Raw genomic sequence first — 19,619 nt, forward strand, 5'->3', positions numbered from 1 at the left:
CCCCCGAACCGCGGACCCTGGTCCGGAGACAATGGCCGGTAATGGATGCATCGCCGTCCACAATAGCGACCCGTTCTCCTCTCCCCGCCATTCCGACCCCCTCCCCCCCTCCCCCTGCCCCGCTCCCCGCCGCGGGCGAAGGAGGGAAAACAAACAAGAAAACAGCGGGAGAAGCCGCCGCGGGGCCGGGGCGCCCGTGGCCTCTGCGCCGTCGAGGCCGCGGGGCCGGGGAAGAAAGTTGGGAAAGTTTGCGTCACCCGCTCGGTCGGTCTCTGCGCGCCGCTTTCCAACCAAAGCCGCGGAGCCGCCGGTGCTGCGTGTGCATTCGTCTGGCTGCTTGTTTGGGGGGGGGGAGAGGGGGAGACCCCCCTCTTCCTTCATCACAGGGAGAATCGTCCCCAACGCGCGGGCAGCGTCCCCGTGGAGCGCCCTGCAGCGCGCCGCGCCGCGTCCCGGACGGAAGGCGCCGCCGGGCTCTGGGCCGCGCGCGGTGCCCCGAGGCCCGGGCTGCCAGACGCCGGGATCGCCGGAGCGGGATGCGGGCCGGGGCGGAGGAGCCCGGTTCCAGGGGCAGGAGGACGCGTGGGAGCGCCGGGGAGCACCGCCGCGTGCGGGGAGGTGGGCGCGGGGCTGGCCGGCGTCTCCGCGCGCTCCCCGCCCGGGGCCTGGGGTAGGCGAGCCGCCCGCCCGCCGCCCAGGGGCGCACAGATCCATCTTGGCTGAGGGGCCTCTTTAAATATTCAGGGAGGAATAATGGCATGTGCGGCACCACCTATGGAAACATTATTATCTTCATTCTTCACCGTCAGCCCCGCGGAGAGCCGCGTTTGTCTTTTTATCAAAATCTACGGGAACCCACAGGACCTGCGGAGAGAGGGAGGAGCGGGGTGCATGTGTGAGTGAGTGTGAATGTGAGTGTGAGTGTGAGTGTGAGGGACTCGGCGAGGGCAGAAGAGAGGGGGGAAAATAAGAGGGACAAGAGAAAAAAGGCAAACAAGGAGAAAGAAGTTATAATTTAAAAAAGGGGGGGTATCGGCAAGAGGAAAACAGAAACATTCACCATCACACACACAATATTGATTTAAAATAATAATAATAATAATAATAATAATAATAAACCAAAGAAACGAAGAGAAGACGAGTCCTCCGGGGGAGCGCGCGGAGGGAGGGCCCGGTGTCCCCGAAACCCTAGCCCGGAAGATCGGCGCCCACTTCGCACGAACCAGACTCGAGGGCGCTGGAGAATTGGGGCGTCCTCAGGAGCCCTCTCCTTCCCCGATGGCGAGATAGGGCAGGGATTGTGTATCTGGACACCCCCGCCCCGCCCCCGCCTCCCTCGCGCAGCCCGGCTCAGTCTGTCCTCAGGGCGCGGGGCTGCGGGAGCCCGGAGCGCGGACACCCGGGCGCGCGGGGAAGAGCCGGGCGGAGCCGAGGACGCAGCGGCAGGTTCGCAGGCGCCGAGCCCGGCGGAGGGAGAGCGCGGGCCCGGCACCCTCCCTCCGGCTCCCGCGGGGCTCCCCCGGGGCGCGGGCCGGGAGGCTGCCCCCCGCCTGGGGAGACCGAGCTCCCGGGAAAAGTTTTGGGTGCCGCGCCCGGCAAGTGCCCGAGGCGCAGGCGAGCGAGCTTCCCGGGGGCCAGACGGCTGCGGGCGGGGACCCTCCCCCCGGCTCGTCGCCGGGAGTCTGGGGTGCGCCCCCACCCCCAGGCGGGGAGCCCAGGGGTCCTGGGGACGGGCCGGGCCGCGGGCAGGGGAAGCGGCGGCCCCTCCCCTCCCCCCGGCGGGAGCTGAACTCGGAGCCCAGGCCGCCGGTCCCAGCTCCCCGCCCGCCCCGGGCTCCGCGGCGCCACCGCGGCCGCCGCCTCCCCGCGGAGTGACGCGCCCTGCAGCCAACCGGGGCGGGCGGGGGGGCGGGGGGCAGGCCGGGAGGGCTCCTGGGCGGAGCCGGGCCGCCCCTTATCCCACGGGCTCGGGGCTGCGGCTCCCGAAAACTTCAGCCCTAATTGTCCTGGGAATGTCCGAGGTAGAGAGAGGGGACCGGGGGAGCGAGCGAGCGAGCGAGAGGCCGGGGGATCGGGGCCCTCGGAGGGGGAATCGGGGTGCCGGGAGGGCCGCCCCGCCCCCCACACCCACCCATCACGTCCCCAAACCTGTCCTGGGTCCTCTTCGGCGCGCCCCGCGAGCCCGGGGTCCGGCCGGAGAGCTCGGGCGCAGGGAGGAGCGCGGAGCCGGGCGCGGGCGGGAGGCTGGGCCGCGGGCGGGCGGGCGGGCGGGCGGGAGGCGGGAGGCGGACCGGCGTGGGGCTGGCTCTTCCCCACTCGCTTATTTTTTTATGGGGGTGGGGGTGGGCTGCTTTCTGGTGGCTCTTAAAGAAGCGAAGGAACACTCCCGAAGCGGGACTTCCTCCCCACCCCCACCCCTACCCCCCCTCCCCCCATCCCGCCGCGGGCTCCCTCCCCCGCGGCCGGCGCGCCGGGCCGGAGTTGGGAAGTTCGCGCGCCCGCAGCCCGGTCCCGGCCCCGGCCCCGCCCCGCCCGGGAGGCTTCATTCCGGGGAGGGCAGGCCGGTTCGGGCCGGCCCCGCCCGGGAGGGGAGGGGAGGGGGTGGGGGAGGGGATGGGGGCGGGGAGGGCGGGGGCCGCGGGCCAGGGCGCCCGGGGCGCGGAGGCCGCGAGGCGGGAGGCGGGAGGCGGGAGGCCGGCCCGGCGGCCGGGCCCGGAGTCCGGGGGCCGCCAGGAGGGCTAACGGGCTCGGCGGCGGCAGGGCCAGCCCCGCGGCGGCTCATTGGGCGGCGCGCGGAGGGACAGGGGTCCGCAGCAAATCACGGGCTCATTGATCGGGGCGAGCGGCCTGGATCGCGCTGGCCGCGTGCCAATCGCCGCTCACAGAGCCCCTCTATGATTAATCGCAATGCATTATTGATAATCATAATTACGGCGGGACACATGCGCGCTGCGCCCGCGGCCGGGGGGCCGGGGAGGGGGCGGGCGGGCCGGCGGGCGGGGGGAGCCGCCGCCGCCGCCGCCGCCGCCGCCGCTCGGTTTCCGTAATTTTGAGAAGATTTTTTTTTGGCAATTTTTTATTCTGCCCCAGCTGATGTGTGAGCCAGCATGTCGCGGAGGAAGCAGGCGAAGCCTCAGCACTTCCAGTCCGACCCCGAAGTGGCCTCGCTCCCGCGGCGGGATGGTGAGTGCTGCCCGCGCCGTGGACACACGCGCGCTCACACGCACACGCGCGCTCACACTCACGCACCCCGGGCCCCGCACCCGCGCCGCCGCCCGCTCCCCCGGGCGCCTCGGCGCCTTTTCCTTTTTCTCTCCGGTTCTCCGTTCCCTCCGGCGGCCCCCGCCGCCCGGGGAGTGCGAACCCCATCCCGGCGGGACCTCTCCGGAGTCGCCGGTCCGCGCGGGGAGGAGGCGGGCGCGCCGGCCTGGCTGCTCCGGCCCCGCTTTTCCGGGGCGCGGAGCCCGGACCCGCGTGCCGGCCGCCGGGGTCCGGGGTCCGGAGTCCGGGGTCCGGGCGGGACACGAGGGCGGCCGGAGGCCCTCGGCGCCGGCCGTGCGGGCTCCCCGCTCCCCGCGGCGCCCGGGCCCGGCCAGGCCTCCGCGGCCCCGCTCCGCGGCGGGAAGAAAGTTCACTCCGCGCCCGACTCCGGGCCGGGAGCGCCCGGCCGCCCTCACGCCGCCGCCGGGGTGGCTTTGGGGGTTCGGAGCTGCTGCAAGATGGGTCCCCCGTGTCGGGGTGCAGAGGCGCCGGCGGCTCCCGGGCAGCGCGGGCGGCCCGAGCGGAGCCCCGCGTTTTCCTCCCAACACGTGCACCCCGCCCACGAGCTTCCCGTGCGGCGTGCGCCCCGGGGACCCCGGTCCCCCCGGTCCCCGTCCCCCCGGAGCCCGCGGAGGCGGAGAGGCCCCCGGAGCCGGCGCCCTCGCTTCCCCGTGGAGGCGCCGCCGCGGGCCCCGCGGGGAAGCACGGGTCCGGGACCAAGTTTGTGTCCGGGAGCCGCGGCCGGGCAGACCGTTTGGGGGGCGGACGGAGGACCCCTCGAGGGGCTTCTGGTCTGGGGAGGCGTCCGCTTTCGGGGGCTCCCCGCGCCCGGCCGCGCGCCCCAAGGCGGTGGAGGCGCCGCTCGGCCCCGGGCGCCGGGGACGGACAGGGGCCGCGCCGGCCGCCTCCGCCTCCGGGCGAACCGGCGTCTGGCGGGAGGCTGGCGTCCCGGCGGCGTTTCGGGGTGTGCCGGCGGGAGCGGGGTCCCCGCGGGGCTCCGAGGCCGCCCTGCGATCGCACCCCTGCCCCCTGCACTCCGGGCCGCCCGGCCGGGGCTCCGGGCCGTCCCCAGAGGCCTGCTCCTCCGGAGGCTGGGGCGCCGGGGCCGCGCCGGGAGGCCGGGGGACTCCGGCTCCCTGCACCCCGCCTGGCAGTGGGGACACAGCACCCCTCGCCTGGGGTGGGGGGACCCTGTAAGAAACCGGGGAGCACGGAGGCCGATCAGGAAAATGATTTCCTATATTTGTCCCCGGACCCCAGCCCTTCCTCCAGCGGCAAACCGTACCCAGAGTCTCTGGGGTTTCGGAGAAGCGTCCCCGAACCCCGCTTTCCAGCCCGGGGAAGCCGGGTCTGGGGGTTCAGTGGGGGTGAAGTGACCCCAGGCCGCAGCTGCTGCGGCGAATATTTTTCCGGGTTTTTCTCAGCTGGTTTCCCTGTCTGTCCTCGCCGCCTCGCCCCACACTCCGCTCCCCCAAAGTTTGTGGGGAGATGTTCCTCCGCGCCGCCGGCCCCGGGGGGTACACTGGACAAGGTGGAGAGGCAGCACCCCCACAACCGGGGGCAGGGGCAGTTTGTGGTCTTTGTTTTTGGTAAATCTGGTCTAGGTTTTCTACATTTTCCACAAAAAAAAAAAAAAAAAAAAAAAAAGAAAAGAAAAATCACACTCGGGCTTCGGGGAGAACCGGCCTGGGGGTCCTTTCGGAATCCTGAGTTTAATAGTGAGGGCTTCCCATAAAGCCGCGGCATAAAAGGGGTCCGCTGCCTCTTCCCATTATTATTTACTAGGACTTTTTTTTAGTTTATTTGAGCTTAGAGGTAAGTTCATTAAGTCACTGAGTCAAGTTTCCTTTTCCTTTTTTCTTCCTTTTTACTTTTTCTTTTTCTTTTCTTTTCTTTACTTTTTTCCCCCCCTTTTCTCCTTTTATCCCCCAGAGCTGCTGCTTCATTGTCCTGAGAAGCTGTAAACTGAGGGGCCCCAGGAAACCTTCCCCCTGCAGCCCTTTCTCACCTCTCCCCGCCCCCACCCCTTCTCCCGGCAGTAAATGGGTTTAGGTGATGGCTGTTTTCACGTGGCTGAACAATAAGTTGGGGAGAAGCTGCCCACGGGGGAGAGCCTGTAAGAGGGTTACAGGATTTAGTTGTTGTAATAATATTAGGACACAGCTAATCCTCCCCCAGCCCTGCCTCCGAGGAGGCCCCGCACAGGCCGCGGCCGGCCGGCCGGCGCTGCTGCTCTGGGGACCCCGGCCAGGGACACAGGAGGCTGTGACACGTCTCCGAGTTACCGCCACAGCCACCCGGCCGCAGAGTCAGTCCCCCCACACATACACACACACACCACACACACACACACACACACACCCTTCAAGCACTTGTGAGTTTGGGGGTTTTCTATGTAAGGGCTCTAGCTTTTTGTTTTTGTTTGTTGTTTTTGTTTTTAATAAAAGAATAAGGTGGTTCCTTCTCCTTCTGTCTTGAACTGGTCTCCCAGGATGCCACTTGAACTACAGAAGGTCCATCCACATTTAGACCTAGCCCACGCTCGGGTCCCTCCCTGGTCCTTCCACTTTTAGGACTTCTGCCCAGAGTGGGACCTTCCAAAGTTTGTGAACCCCACTTCCAGAAGCCAAGGGACTCCCCCCAGGCTGTGGGCAGCCGGGGCCGGTGCTGTGTGCCATGCATGTATGTTTGCATGTCTGTGTGTAAGTGTGTGCGTGTGCATGCATACAAAGAAACCCCGAGCCATGCTGGACAGCCACGCGGATAACTTCATTGGAACAAGTTCAAGAAAACAAGGTTATTTTGGTCCATCTCACAATGTTCACGTTTTAATTCTACGTCCGAGAGGCGGAGGGTCCGGGAACCCCCTCAGAGCAACCTGGCGTTTTTCTGTTTCTTCTGAAACCAAGATGATGGCAAATAGGGTTTGTCTCATTGGTGATATTCAACAAGTCCCGCTGCCTGTGGGAAGATGACTGCATTGCAGAAAGTATTCACCGAGATAAGTAATTCCGAGGGAAGGGAGTATGGGAATCTAGTGATTTTCTTCGGTGTGGGTTTTTTACTAGAAATGTCGATTGCGTGATTGTGTGTGTGTGTGTGTTCCTTGGGTGGTGTTTTTAAGATTCCTGTAACTACATGGATGACCCATTCAGACTCCATTCATTTAGTAAGAAAGGATTTTTGGTGCTCAGAGATTCTTTTTTTTTGTGTGTGTGTTTTCCCCCCAAGCAAGAGATAACATTGGAAGGAAGATAAAAACCAGCATGAACTGCAGATAAAACATTGGCTATCATGTAAAGTAGCATAAAAATCTTCCTACTTATGTTAATAATGAAATTCTATTATTTACCGAAGTCATTTCCTCACCGTGAGCAGCTTCATGGCTGCACACTGATTTCTGGGCCCAGAAGGTTAGAGAGAGCTGTAATGAATTGGTGTGGTTTAAAAAAAACACAAAAACCAAAAACCAACACCTGCAAGATAAGGCAGCTGCAAAAGAATTTATGGCTCGTCGGGCCTGTGTTTGAGTTGGTGGCATCGGGGGAGCTTCTGGGTGAAGCAATGCAAACTGTTGGGGGGGGGGGGGATTGGCTTCTGGGGGGCAGCACGGACTCTCTAAAATGTTCAAGAGGAACGCGCCCCCGGGGGCCTGGGAGACGGTGTGTGTGACGGTGAATTTTGTGATGCTGGCCGTTTGGGGTTTATTTTACATCCAGTTCCTCCTGTTACTAGGCCGGCTGAGGGGTCATGCTTGGGGACCTCCTTCCATTTCTTCCCATGCCTCTACCAACCGTCCTGTCCTTTCAAAGGCGGGCGCCTACCTGTGGTTTTTGGTGGCGTTTTGGTGTTTTTATTTTGTTTTAATGTGGAAACCTTCCTGAGAACCTGGGAAAACGGGTAGATGAGTCACCCGCCTCGGTTTTTTGAAATTGTCAGAGGCCAAGCTCAGTTCCTAATTCGGATTTTCTAAGACAAGTTTCTCCGAGTGCCCGCACTGAAGCCGCGGAGCAGGTTAGCCAGCCGAGGAGGCCACCAGCTGCCCTCACACACCATCACCCTCCCCCACCGCGGGGGAAGCCGGGCCGCGCGGGGGCTGTTTTAACCTTTGCCGGCCCCCCTCCCACGCAGGGGTGACAAGGTCCAGGTCATCCAATGTCCTCCGGCCTCTTCCGCAGTGACCCCCAAATTGAGCCTTGCTAGTCACTTAGCAGGAAGTGGGTCGTTTATTTTCGTTTCACCTTATCAGCCCGGCTTCTTTTCCTAACCTCACTCCCCTCTGGCCGCCCTCGGATGCCAGACCCCCAGAGGGGAAGATTGACAGGCCATTCCCATCGCCCCGTCTCAGCCCCAAACAACGGGGATTCGGTTTCTGCAGCCCCTGCCAATGTTTACGCAGCCAGAGCGCGGGTCTCGCCTTCAGGAGCTCTCCTTTCCGCGTCACTGGAGGAGCAAAGCTACAGAGGAGTTTCTGAGCGAAGCCTGCCACTGGGACCCCATCTAGTGTTCAGTCTGGTTCCGCCCAGGGGGCCCCGCGTGGGCTCCGATCCCAGTTGTTTAAAAGGTGTGTCCTGTTGGCTCTCTCCCCGCCTTGAGCTCTGTGAGCCGGCCCGGCCCGGCCCGGCCAGGACACCCGGGACACGGTCCTGCCGCTGCTGCTGCCACAGAGCGGGCCCGAAGGCGGACGGAACAGGCACGCAGCCTCTGGCCGTGTTTGCCGTTTCTTGGGAATTGTAAGCTGGGCGTGGAGGTTCAGGCTTTTCCCAGGTCCGTGGCAACCGTTTTTTTTTAAAAAAAAAAAAAAAAGGCCAATCCATCAAAAATGTTTGCGACTGGCCCATGCAAAAGGAAGAGCCTGGTAGAATGATCTGGAAGGCGGGGACACACACACACACACACACACACACGCGCGCTTTTTGAGGGGCCCCAGAAGAAAGCCAAGCGTGGCCGAGGGCTGTGTTGTTTTGGTTTGGGCTTTTTTTCTTTTTTTTTTTTTTGCCCCTGCCGGCTAGCCCTTTCTGTGTGGGGCACGTTTTATTTTTGTTTTCTCGGGAGACAGAGATCCCGGAACACTTCAATTTTCTGCCTCCTGTGCTGCAGGGTTTGGTTCAGACGAGGAAAAATTGGCACGTTAGAATGGGGCAGCAAGTACCTCAGTAGTATAACAAGGAAAAAACCCACATTTGGGATTTTTAGTGTACACTGGATGGAGCTATAAGTTCACCCTCCATCTTCTCCCTCCATCGCCAACCCCCCTCCCCCCCAAAAAAAACCAGAAAATTCCAGAAATCTTTTTGTGTGTCCATACTTAAAAAAAAAAAAAAAAAAAAATACCCCACTCCTTCTCGAATCTTCCTGCCTGACCAGGATTACAAAATTAGATTAATTTGCATGCAAAATCCATAGCAGAGGGGCCGGCATGTCATTCTCACCACAGCACCCGGAGCAAGGCAACTGTATTCACTCTAATGGGGTCACCAGTTGCAATCCTGTAACAGATTATGCGGAGATACGAGGTAGCAGACAGTTGGAAAAATGAATTAGAGCCTGTTTGTGTGTGTGTGTGTGTATGTGTATCTTATTTCGGCTTAAATTATTCCCTTTCGTCGTTCAAGATTCAAACGAGCCCTCGTGTTTTATTGGAATTGTGTTCAGAACGCAGCTAGGTTTCAAGTGGAGAACTGTTGCAGTGTAGCGACACCTGCTTTTGAAAGAAATCAGAATAGATAACAGGGAAAAAAATTTTTTTTCCCTTCTTCCCCGGTGTTCATAAACATCAGGAAATTAAATTAGTTGCCTCTCCGGGGGGGATCAAATGGCAGATTATTAAAATGTTGCGAAAACCCAAGCTGCTGTCTGAGCAGCTCTTTAATCGGCCTCTCTCACCGCCGGCGGGCATCTATTTCCAGCGGCTCCCCTCTCTGGCCCGTTTAGCACCATCTTGAACATAAAACCGTTCGGGGTGAAAAACTTGAACGCTTCTCAAGTGAGTCTCACGGCAGCACCGCTGTGGACCTGGGGCCCGGGAAAGGAAGCAATGACCCGCCAAAGTCCCGTAAAGTTACCTCCTCCTCCATTTTCTCTCGATATTATGAGAATATCAGATGTTTGCACGTTACCGAGAATTAAAATGCCCTTTAATCCTGAGCACAGATGTGCTAAATATTTGAAGCGACGACATTGTAATGTGTACCATTGACGGAGTCAGTGTTCTGATTTCCCTCGTTGGTTATTTAGTTCGGAATCTGTCATTATTTGTCTAAGCCCAGCTGACCAAGCAAAACGGCGTTTTAAAGTGGCTTTATGTTTTGATAAATGTGAGCTGGTTGAAAAGTATTTTCCACTGAATGCGGGGCTTAATAGAACATGCTGACATAATAGTTTTAATGCATTTTGTCGAAAATGTGTGAACAAACAGAATAGCTTTTGTTCCTTCATAATTGGCTGTAAAAGTAGATGGAAACATAACCATTACATATGGAAATGTGCAAAGAGAAGGAAATAACATTTCTGTTGAATATATTAGGCACTGCATTTCCTCATTTAAAAATGAGCATCCGAAATGGATGCGTCCTTGAAAAACGGGTTGTCAAAATACGAAGAATTTTTTTGTCACATTATTTGTGTCCCGAGTTAAGCAGCATAACTTGAGGAAAATCCGTTGGATATTTTGTTTACATTATTTTAAGTAAGGGATGGAGAGAGAGAGAGAGAGAGAGAGAGAGAGAGAGAGAGGGAGGGAGGAACTGCTTAAAAAGACGGCACCTCGAATGTGCACAGGAATCCAGGGCCAATTAGGGTGATTAGACATTAAATTAAAACAGAGTCATTACTGGTGCTCGCTGCTGCCGCTCAGATGAGCCGGGTATTGTGAGTGCGTTTTGCACCCTACCCTGGTGGCGATTAGGAGATGGAATTAGGGAAGCGGCGTGTTAAGTGTGACTTAGCTCCTCAAATAGCACTCTCCGGGAACCAGGCGCGCGGTCCGTTCCCGGGAGCAGGGCGCCGGGCCGGCCTGCGTCCCCGAAGGCCAGTGGGCTCGGCATTTTCAGAAGTTCGGTGTTGAGGTATTAATTATGTTTTCTGGAATGCCAAACCGCCTGAGCCTTTTTTTTTTCCCCTTGATGTTCACTACAAAAAAAAAAAAAAAGGCAAACGAGGCTGGCTCTTTGGAGTTGACTCTAAGTTTACTGAAAAAGCAGCATTTTGATTTTGCGTTTATTCAGATTCACAATTAGCTTCCTTCTCTCTCTCTCTGATTCTCTCTCTCCCTCCCTCCCTCCCTCCCTCCCTGCGAGTTTTCTGGGGGATTCAATTTGGAAGTCATGGAAACTGACTATTATCTGACTCCGCGGCAGAAAAGCATGCAGGGAGGTAATCCTTGAATTAAACAGTTTCCCGGCCCCCGGAGGTGGCCACACACCATTTGTACAGCAGAGGCCGGTGTCCCCGGGAGGGCAGACAATGCGATGCCGGCGGCCTGTGAATGGGAGAGGCGCTTCCCGTTGGCGAGTTTTATGTTGAATTTACAAATGGGTCTGAGCGAGGAGAAGTCTGAGCAACCGGTGGAAACGCACATGAAATAAAGGGGTTTTTTTGGGTTTTTTTACACTGAAAGGTCCAGGACAATCTGTTCAACAATTGGTAACAGGGAAGCGCAAACTGTTGTGCGTGTATGGCGTGTGTGTGTGTGTGTGTGTGTGTGTGGCATGTGTGTGTGTGTGTGTGTGTGTGTGTGGCGTGTGTGTGTGTGTGTGTGTGTGTCTGTGTGTCTGTGTGTTTCACTGAGACCAGGAGAGGCAAAAGCATCTCCAAACTCTTCACAACCGGGAATTGTCTCCCGCCCCCTTCCAGGCACACCTTCCTGGCCGTGGATGTTTAATCAGAAAAGTAATCCCCACCCGCTTCGGAGACAGAGAGCCTTTGGGGGATGCTGAGCACGGGGGGCCACACGCGGAGCCTCGCGATGGATGGTCCTCACTTTGGGTTTAAAGCTAACTGTGCCACGGCTGACACACACACGCCAGGCGGGACTTGTTGCGGGGTCTGATCCTTGTGCTTCTCTTCATTGCATGTGTGTGTCTGAGTGTGTGTGTGTGTGCACACTCGTGTGTCTCTGTGTGTATGCCTGTGCTTGTGTGTGTGTGTGTGTGTGTGTGTGTGTGTGTGTTGCTCTCTCTTTTGTACCCAGTTGTGTGGAGGATTGGTTGCGGGCACGAACACAGAGTGTTTGTCACGGATCTGGCTGAGCTGGGGCTCTGGGTGGGGGCGGGCAGGTGACTCCCCGGTCATCCGTCGGCAGGCGGGCAGGTGGGTGCTGTGTATGTGTCGCCTCGTCAGCTGCTGGCTGGCATCCAAAGGGCTCCAGAGGACTTTGGTGGCAGAGCCACCTGTCACAGGTGCCGTGGCATCGGGTGGATGGGAGCCCGGGGCCTCGGAGGTCCCATGCGGTGCTGGGCCGCTCCGGGTGCGGGGACGCCGGCCTGTGAGGCGTTGGGGTCGATGCCGCGCTGTGGGGTGGCGTCGGCGCCCTGCCTTCGGGCCAGCGTGGCTTCTGTGGTGATGAACCGTCGGAAGGCCGTGGCCCCGGAGGTGCCAGGTGGCCGGGGACGCTGCCGGTGTCCTCAGCGTGCCGAGCGGACTGCCCCAGGCCCTGGCGGCTGGGTGTCGGCGGGGGCAGCGGTGTCCGGCTCCGCAGGCGCCCCGCGATGGGCCGTCTCGGGGGTGAGGGCCCGGGGGACGGGGCCCGGCTCCCTTCCTAACCCGCTCCCTTCGGTGTTGGCAGGACACGCCGAGAAGGGGCAGCCGCACCCGCGCGCCAAGAGCAAGGACGCCCACGTGTGCGGCCGCTGCTGCGCCGAGTTCTTCGAGCTGTCGGACCTGCTGCTGCACAAGAAGAGCTGCACCAAGACGCAGCTGGTGCTGATCGTGCGCGAGGGCCCCCCGCCCCCGGCCGGCGCCTTCCCGCCCAGCCCCCCGCCCGAGCGCCCCGGGGAGCCCCCCGATGACACGCCCGGCGGCACGGCTCATCGCGGGGAGCCCCCGGAGAACCGTGGGCCCGGGGACGGGGACGGGTCCATGGAGGTGGAGGCCCCGGGGGCCGACAAGGGCGCCGATGGCGACGGCGGCCGCGGCCCTCCCGGCGGCAGCCCCGCCGGCGGCACCCCCGGCGGCTCCTCCACGGGTACCTCAGCGATCACAACCTCTCTACCTCAGCCGGGGGACCTGGCGGCGCTGGGCGGCTTCTCCGTCATCAACAGCAACGTCATCATCGAGAACCTGCAGAGCACCAAGGTGGCCGTGGCCCAGTTCTCCCAGGAGGCGCGGGCCGGGGGCGGGGGCCCCGCGGGGGCCAAGCCGGCCGTGCCCGCGCTCATGGAGCAGCTGCTGGCGCTGCAGCAGCAGCAGATCCACCAGCTACAGCTCATCGAGCAGATCCGCCACCAGATCCTGCTGCTGGCCTCCCAGGGCGCCGACCAGACCGCGCCCGCCGGGCCCGCCCAGGGCGCCCCGCGGACCTCCGCCGCCCACCCGCTGTCCACGCTGAGCTCCCACCTGTCCCAGCAGCTGGCGGCCGCCGCCGGCTTAGCGCAGAGCCTGGCCAGCCAGTCGGCCAGCATCGGCGGCCTGAAGCAGCTGCCCCCGGCCCAGCTACCTCAGAGCCACCCCCTCGCCCCGGCCCACGGCGGCGCGTCCCCCCACGTGGGCATCCTGGCCACGGCGGTGACCGCCCCGTCGTCCTCGTCCTCGGACAGGGCGGCCCCGGGCGCCTCCCTGGCCGGCAGCCCCGCGGCGGTCTCGGCGGCGGCGGCCTCGCCGGCGTTCGCAATAAGCAGCCTGTTGAGCCCTGCGTCCAACCCTCTTCTACCTCAGCCGGCCCCCGCCAGCGCGGGCACCGCGGCCGAGGACCTGGCCCCGCTGGCCGCCCTGGCCCAGCAGCGCAAGAGCAAGCCGCCCGGCGGCGGAGGCCTGGCCGCGGCCCTCGAGGCCAAGGGCGCGGCCTCGGACGAGGCGTTCTTCAAGCACAAGTGCCGCTTCTGCGCCAAGGTCTTCGGCAGCGACAGCGCCCTGCAGATCCACCTGCGCTCCCACACGGGCGAGCGCCCCTTCAAGTGCAACGTCTGCGGCAACCGCTTCTCCACCAAGGGCAACCTCAAGGTGCACTTCCAGCGCCACAAGGAGAAGTACCCCCACATCCAGATGAACCCCTACCCCGTGCCCGAGCACCTGGACAACATCCCCACCAGCTCCGGGATCCCCTACGGCATGTCCATCCCCCCCGAGAAGCCCGTCACCAGCTGGCTGGACACCAAGCCCGTCCTGCCCACCCTCACCACGTCCGTGGGCCTGCCGCTGCCCCCCACCCTCCCCTTCATCAAGACCGAGGAGCCGGCCCCCATCCCCATCAGCCGCGCCTCCGCCAGCCCCCCGGGCTCTGTCAAAAGCGACTCGGGGGCCCCCGAGCCCGCCCTGAGAAGCGCGGGGGGCCTCCCGGAGGAGGCCGACGGGGCCGCGGGGCCGCCCTCCGGGGGCAGAAGCGAAGAGGGCGGCGGCGGCGGTGGCGCCCTGAGCTCGCCGACGGCGGCCGCGGACAACGGCCCGCCGGGCACCGCCCTGGCCTTCGCCAACCCCCTGCTGCCGCTCATGTCCGAGCAGTTCAAGGCCAAGTTCGCCTTCGGGGGCCTCCTGGACGCCGCGCCGGCCTCCGAGACCTCCAAGCTGCAGCAGCTGGTGGAGAACATCGACCGCAAGGCCGCCGACCCCAACGAGTGCGTCATCTGCCACCGCGTGCTGAGCTGCCAGAGCGCCCTCAAGATGCACTACCGCACGCACACGGGCGAGCGGCCCTTCAAGTGCAAGGTCTGCGGGCGCGCCTTCACCACCAAGGGCAACCTCAAGACGCACTACAGCGTGCACCGCGCCATGCCGCCGCTGCGCGTGCAGCACTCCTGCCCCATCTGCCAGAAGAAGTTCACCAACGCCGTGGTCCTGCAGCAGCACATCCGCATGCACATGGGCGGCCAGATCCCCAACACGCCGCTGCCCGACGGCGCCTGCCCCGAGTCCATGGGCTCCGACGCCGGCTCCTTCGACGAGAGGAACTTTGACGACGCCGACACCTTCTCCGACGAGACCATGGACGGCTGCCCTGAGGGCAGCATGCCCGACACGCCGCGCTCGGCGGACGCCTCCCGGGACAGCCTGTCGTCCTCGCCGCTGCCCCCCGAGGTGTCCAGCATCGCTGCGCTGGAGAACCAGATGAGGATGATCAACGCCGGGCTGGCCGAGCAGCTGCAGGCCAGCCTCAAGGCCGTGGAGAACGGCTCGGTGGAGGGCGACGTCCTTACCAACGACTCGTCCTCGGTGGGGGGCGACGTGGAGAGCCAGAGCGCGGGCAGCCCGGCCGCCTCCGAGTCCACCTCGTCCATGCAGGCCCTGTCGCCCGCCAGCGGCGCCCCGGACTTCCGCAAGTCGCCCGGTGCCGAGGAGAAGCCGCCCCGGCCGGGCCCCGGCGAGTTCGCCAACGGCCTGTCCCCGGCCCCCGTCAATGGCGGGGCCCTGGACCTCACGGCGGGCCACTCGGAGAAGATGGTCAAGGAGGACTCCCTGGGGCTCCTCTTCCCGTTCCGGGACCGGGGCAAGTTCAAGAACACGGCGTGCGACATTTGCGGCAAGACGTTTGCTTGCCAGAGTGCCTTGGACATCCACTACCGGAGTCATACCAAAGAGAGACCCTTCATTTGCACAGTCTGCAGCCGCGGCTTCTCCACCAAGGGCAACCTGAAGCAGCACATGCTCACCCACCAGATGCGCGACCTCCCCTCCCAGCTCTTCGAGCCCAGCCCGGGCCTCGGCCCCGGCCCCGGGCAGAACCCCGTGGCGGGAATGCCCCCCGCCAGCCCCTTGTCCGCGCTCATCAAGACCGAGGTCAACGGCTTCATGCACGTCCCTCCTCAGGACGGCAAGGACCCCTCGGCCGGCGGCCACGCGCCCTCCGGGCCCTCGGCCACGTCCCCCGTGCTGCTGCCGGCCCTGCCCCGGCGGACCCCCAAGCAGCACTACTGCAACACGTGCGGCAAGACCTTCTCCTCGTCCAGCGCCCTGCAGATCCACGAGCGGACTCACACCGGCGAGAAGCCCTTCGCCTGCACCATCTGCGGGAGAGCGTTCACCACGAAAGGCAATCTGAAGGTACCTGTGCCCTCGGCCCTCCTCCCTCTCGGGTGGCCCGGCGATGTCTGTGATGCGTACCCAGACCCCCGTGGGGAAGTGGTGGCTGTGGGTGGGGCTCGTGGCCGGGACCAGGCCCGGCTGCAGCTGGCAGAGGGTGGGCGGGCATCGAGTCACTGGGCCCCGTCTCCCCTGTCTCGTTCAGTGCACCCAGTGCACGGCCGCACCTCCCGGGGAACACGGCCTGTGGCCATGGGTATTGATTAACGCCTCCCCGGGCCTGCGGGCTGCCCGATCGCGTAATGATCGCAGCTCTCCGCGCCCGAGCCCCTCCTGTTCATGGCCACGCGGCCGGCCCGGTTCTTTCTTCCAAGCTTGGTAGCACCGGCCCTCCGCTCACAGGCATTCTGATAATCGATGAGGCGATGCCGCCTGCTGACATGTGATGGAGAGCCAGCCCGTGTGCTTCCACGCTGGAGCAACAGCTGAGTACATCCTCCTGTTGACAGAGGCGGTCCCCAGAGGTTTCTGCCAGAAAGGCGAGAGGAGTAACGGCGTTCTGGCGTTTTCTCTCATGCACAGGGGCCCTCGGACGGGCCAACAGGGAGGAGGACTCCTTTTTTTTATATATGTATATTTTATTGATTTTTTACAGAGAGGAAGGAAGAGGGATAGAGAGTTAGAAACATCGATGAGAGAGAAACATCGATCTGCTGCCTCCTGCACAACCCCTACTGGGGAGGTGCCCACAACAAAGATGTACACGCCCTTGACCGGAATTGAACCTGGGACCTTTCAGTCCACAGGCCGACGCTCTAGCCACTGAGCCAAGGGTGGCTCTCTCCCCAGCTGGAAAGGACGTTTCTAGAGCACAGGGTGTCAGACACAATCCTTGCCGCGGTAATGAGAGTGGACGTAACCATCTGACCCCGGCCGGCACGCTCCGTGACCGCCTGGCTCGCCGGAGGCCATTAGATGCTAAACGGGGGCCATAAAAACAGAGCGAGGGCGGGCACGTCGGCCGGGAGGAGAGGCGGCCGGGGCAGCAGGGAGCGTGGTTGTTACCGCCTTCGGAGCGGACGGTCCCGTCCCCCCATCCGCTGCCCGGCGCTGAGGAGGACAGACATGCCAGCCGCCGGCTCAGTGCTGCTGGGTTGGGAGTTGTAACAAGAGGCAGCCGTTAAGCGTCTCCCTCCCTCTCTCCCCCCGTCCCGTTCCCCTCGCCCTCTCCCCGCAGGTCCACATGGGCACCCACATGTGGAACAGCACGCCCGCGCGGCGGGGCCGGCGGCTCTCCGTGGACGGCCCCATGACCTTCCTGGGCGGCAACCCCGTCAAGTTCCCCGAGATGTTCCACAAGGACCTGGCGGCCAGGGCGGGCAGCGGCGACCCCTCCGGCTTCTGGAACCAGTACGCGGCCGCGCTGTCCAACGGGCTGGCCATGAAGGCCAACGAGATCTCCGTCATCCAGAACGGCGGCGTGCCCGCCCTGCCCGGCGGCCTGGGCAGCGGCAGCAGCTCGCCCGTCGGCGGGCTGACGGGCAACCCCGAGAAGCTGCCTGGCTCGGAGCCCAGCGCGCCCCTGGCCGGCCTGGAGAAGATGGCCGGCAGCGACAACGCCGCCGCCGGCTTCCGCTTCACCCGCTTCCTGGAGGACAGCAAGGAGATCGTCACCAGTTAGAGCGAGGCCGGCCGAGGCCCAGCCTGCCCGCCGCCCCCGTCTCCTCGGGTCCCCCCAGATCTCGGAACTGCTTCCCCAGGATGGAGACATTCTTTTGTACCTTGCTCCACTTCTAGAGTTCTAAGAAAGCTTATTTATTAGCGATGTAACCTCGCTCTGCAGACAGGATTGCAAGCGTTAACTTTGGTCTTCTGTATTCGGGACTAAGTACTAATTGACTAGAGTGCTGTAAACTTGCTGTAACATTTATGGCAATTGCAAAGTTGCCCTGCTAGGCGGTCTTAATCTGGCATTAACTTATTTTCTATATCCAGTTTAATATGAAGCCGGTGTGGCTGCCATGCCCCCGTGATGCATTAGGTCTCTAATAAAGTCTGTATATAAATGTACACTTTGATCCTGCTGGGGCATTTTCTCGGCACACACGCATCGTCTCATCTTCCGAAAACAGAGTTAAGGAAAAGGACTGAGTCGTACAGACTGAACAGTGTGGTTCTTTGAAAGGTTTGGGGTTTTTTTTTTTGTTTTTTTTTGGTTTGGGGTTTTTGTTTTGTTTTGCCTTTTTTTTTTTTTTATCCTAAAATTCGACCTGGGTTTTTTGTTTTTGTTTTGTTCTGATTTTTGTAGATTTAACCATTTCCGTTCCGAACTGCTCTTTGTATTGCGCTTTTTACTTGAGTCGCCCTGGGTGTCCCTAGGTTTCCGCACGATTCAGGAAGCACGCCGACTGCTCTAGAGAACACGCCGGTGTGCTTTGGTCGTGGAAACTGGGATGGAACGTTCGTTTTTGCCTTGTAGGTGTTGTCCCTTCGCCCTGGCCGCCGTGTGCTGGAGTTCCCCAATGCTGCTACGTACGAGCATCTTGAAAACAGCCTTCGACGGAGGGGGAAAATGTGGGTGCTCTGCGGATACCGTGAGGAACGTGGCTTCCGCTGACATGTGCACAGGTCCCCTCCCGCACGCACGGCGGCGGCCTGGGCGGAGCGCGGCCTCGCGGTGTGCGCCGGGCGCTGCTGGACTCGCTACACGCACTTTCTCGGGAAGCTGGAAGGACGGGGCGGGGTCCGATTTCTCTAACGTTTAATACTTACTAACAACAGAGATGCTGTACTTTTACTCACGTAATCAAATACAGTCTTTTTTTTTGTCTTTTTTTCTTTTTGCAACAGATCAAACCAAACGCCGTGTCTGTGTGCTCAGAGTGCGTGTTCTGTGTTCCCCGGGCCAGGCCCCGTGTGCGTGCCACGTAACCTTCTCCCAGACACCCGCAAACCGGGCGTGTGCGTGCCCATCGCGCTGTGAGGAAGGGATCGTAAAGGCAGACACGGGTTTGAGTGGGCCTGTGGTTGGTTGGTCTTTCTCTCTCTCTCTCTCCTTCCTTCCTTCCTCTTTCTCCCCCTTTCCTTTTTTTCTTTCTTTCCTTCCTTCTTTTCTTCTCTTTCCTCTTTTTCTTTTTCACTTTGAGGCTCTAGATCTTTCCTCAATAGCTACGATGTGTTGGGCCACTCTTCCTGCAAATCCCCAACAAGAAAAGGGGGAAATAAAATAAAATAAAGCGCAGAGTCATTCCTGGAGGCTGCGCCCGGCCAGGTAAGCTTCCTTCCGCAGAGCCTGCTTGGACGCGGCGGCTTTGGGGTATGTTTCCGGCGGAAGCGGAGAGCGGCGCTGTCTCGGAGGAGAGCGCGGAGAGAGTGTTGTCTCGGAGGCCCGATGCGCAGGGTTACGTGATCCGCCTCTGAGCCCGCACAGCCAGCCGGGTCACAGCAAGCGCTTTATGTCGTAGGCACCTGCCCACCCTGTCCATGCTTTTCTCCTTCCATCCTGGGACAGACATCCCCGCCCTCACCCGTCCGCCAGGCCTCGCCTGCCCGTCCACCTTTCCCCGCTCCCTCCGAAGCGTCCGGTGCCTCGAAGTCGCTTGGGGACCCCCAGGGCCGAGGTTCCTGCGTTGTGGCCCCCGGAATGAGCGAATGCCACAGAAGTTCTGAACTCAAACCAGTCATGTTGGGGACACACTCCCCCTGCTCTTGTCCTGAGTGAGCTGTAAAAACAGCCCAGTACGGCTCTGCCCCGCACAAAATTCTCCGCCTGACCACTGGGGCGTTTCTGTCTGGGTTTTTGTCCCACCATGTCCCTCTCCTCTTCTTATCCCGGGTCTTTCCTTCCCTCTATTCTTAGCAGTTTTTCTTTGCAGCCCCACCACCTCTGGCCCCTCAACCTTACACACACACACACACACCCTTACACACACACACACACACACACACACACCCTTACACACACACACCCTTACACACACACACACACACACCCTTACACACACACACAGGAGCTCCCTTCTTTCCAGAAAATACGCTGGCAGAGGCGCTGGTGACTGCCTGGGACTTAGGGAGGAAAAAAGGAAAGAGACCCCAACTGCCCGAGACCCTCAGGCCATGGGTGGGGAGGGGTACAGTAAAGGGAGGGGTACAGTAAGGGGAGGGGTACAGTAAGGGGAGGGGTACAG

General features: G+C 61.6%; 1 protein-coding gene across 3 annotated transcripts; it reads left to right on the top strand.

The window, feature by feature from the left end:
• Positions 1-1,427: 1,427 nt before the first annotated feature.
• SALL1 (spalt like transcription factor 1) lies at positions 1,428-17,999 on the top strand. 3 transcript variants are annotated; one of them, XM_045582878.1, is made up of 4 exons: positions 1,428-1,446; positions 3,091-3,183; positions 12,047-15,453; positions 16,670-17,999. In XM_045582878.1, the coding sequence occupies exons 2-4, from the start codon at positions 3,108-3,110 to the stop codon at positions 17,111-17,113; spliced, it is 3,927 nt and encodes a 1,308-aa protein (XP_045438834.1). In that variant the 5' UTR covers positions 1,428-1,446; positions 3,091-3,107; the 3' UTR covers positions 17,114-17,999. The 3 variants fall into 3 exon arrangements, with proteins under 3 accessions (XP_045438834.1, XP_036296673.1, XP_036296671.1); XM_036440780.2 differs by lacking the exon at positions 1,428-1,446 and adding an exon at positions 1,919-2,021; XM_036440778.2 differs by lacking the exon at positions 1,428-1,446 and having other exon boundaries at positions 2,726-3,183.
• The last annotated feature ends 1,620 nt before the right edge of the window (positions 18,000-19,619 follow it).

Source organism: Pipistrellus kuhlii, unplaced genomic scaffold, assembly GCF_014108245.1.
Source record: "Pipistrellus kuhlii isolate mPipKuh1 unplaced genomic scaffold, mPipKuh1.p scaffold_m20_p_17, whole genome shotgun sequence".
NCBI lineage: Eukaryota > Metazoa > Chordata > Mammalia > Chiroptera > Vespertilionidae > Pipistrellus > Pipistrellus kuhlii.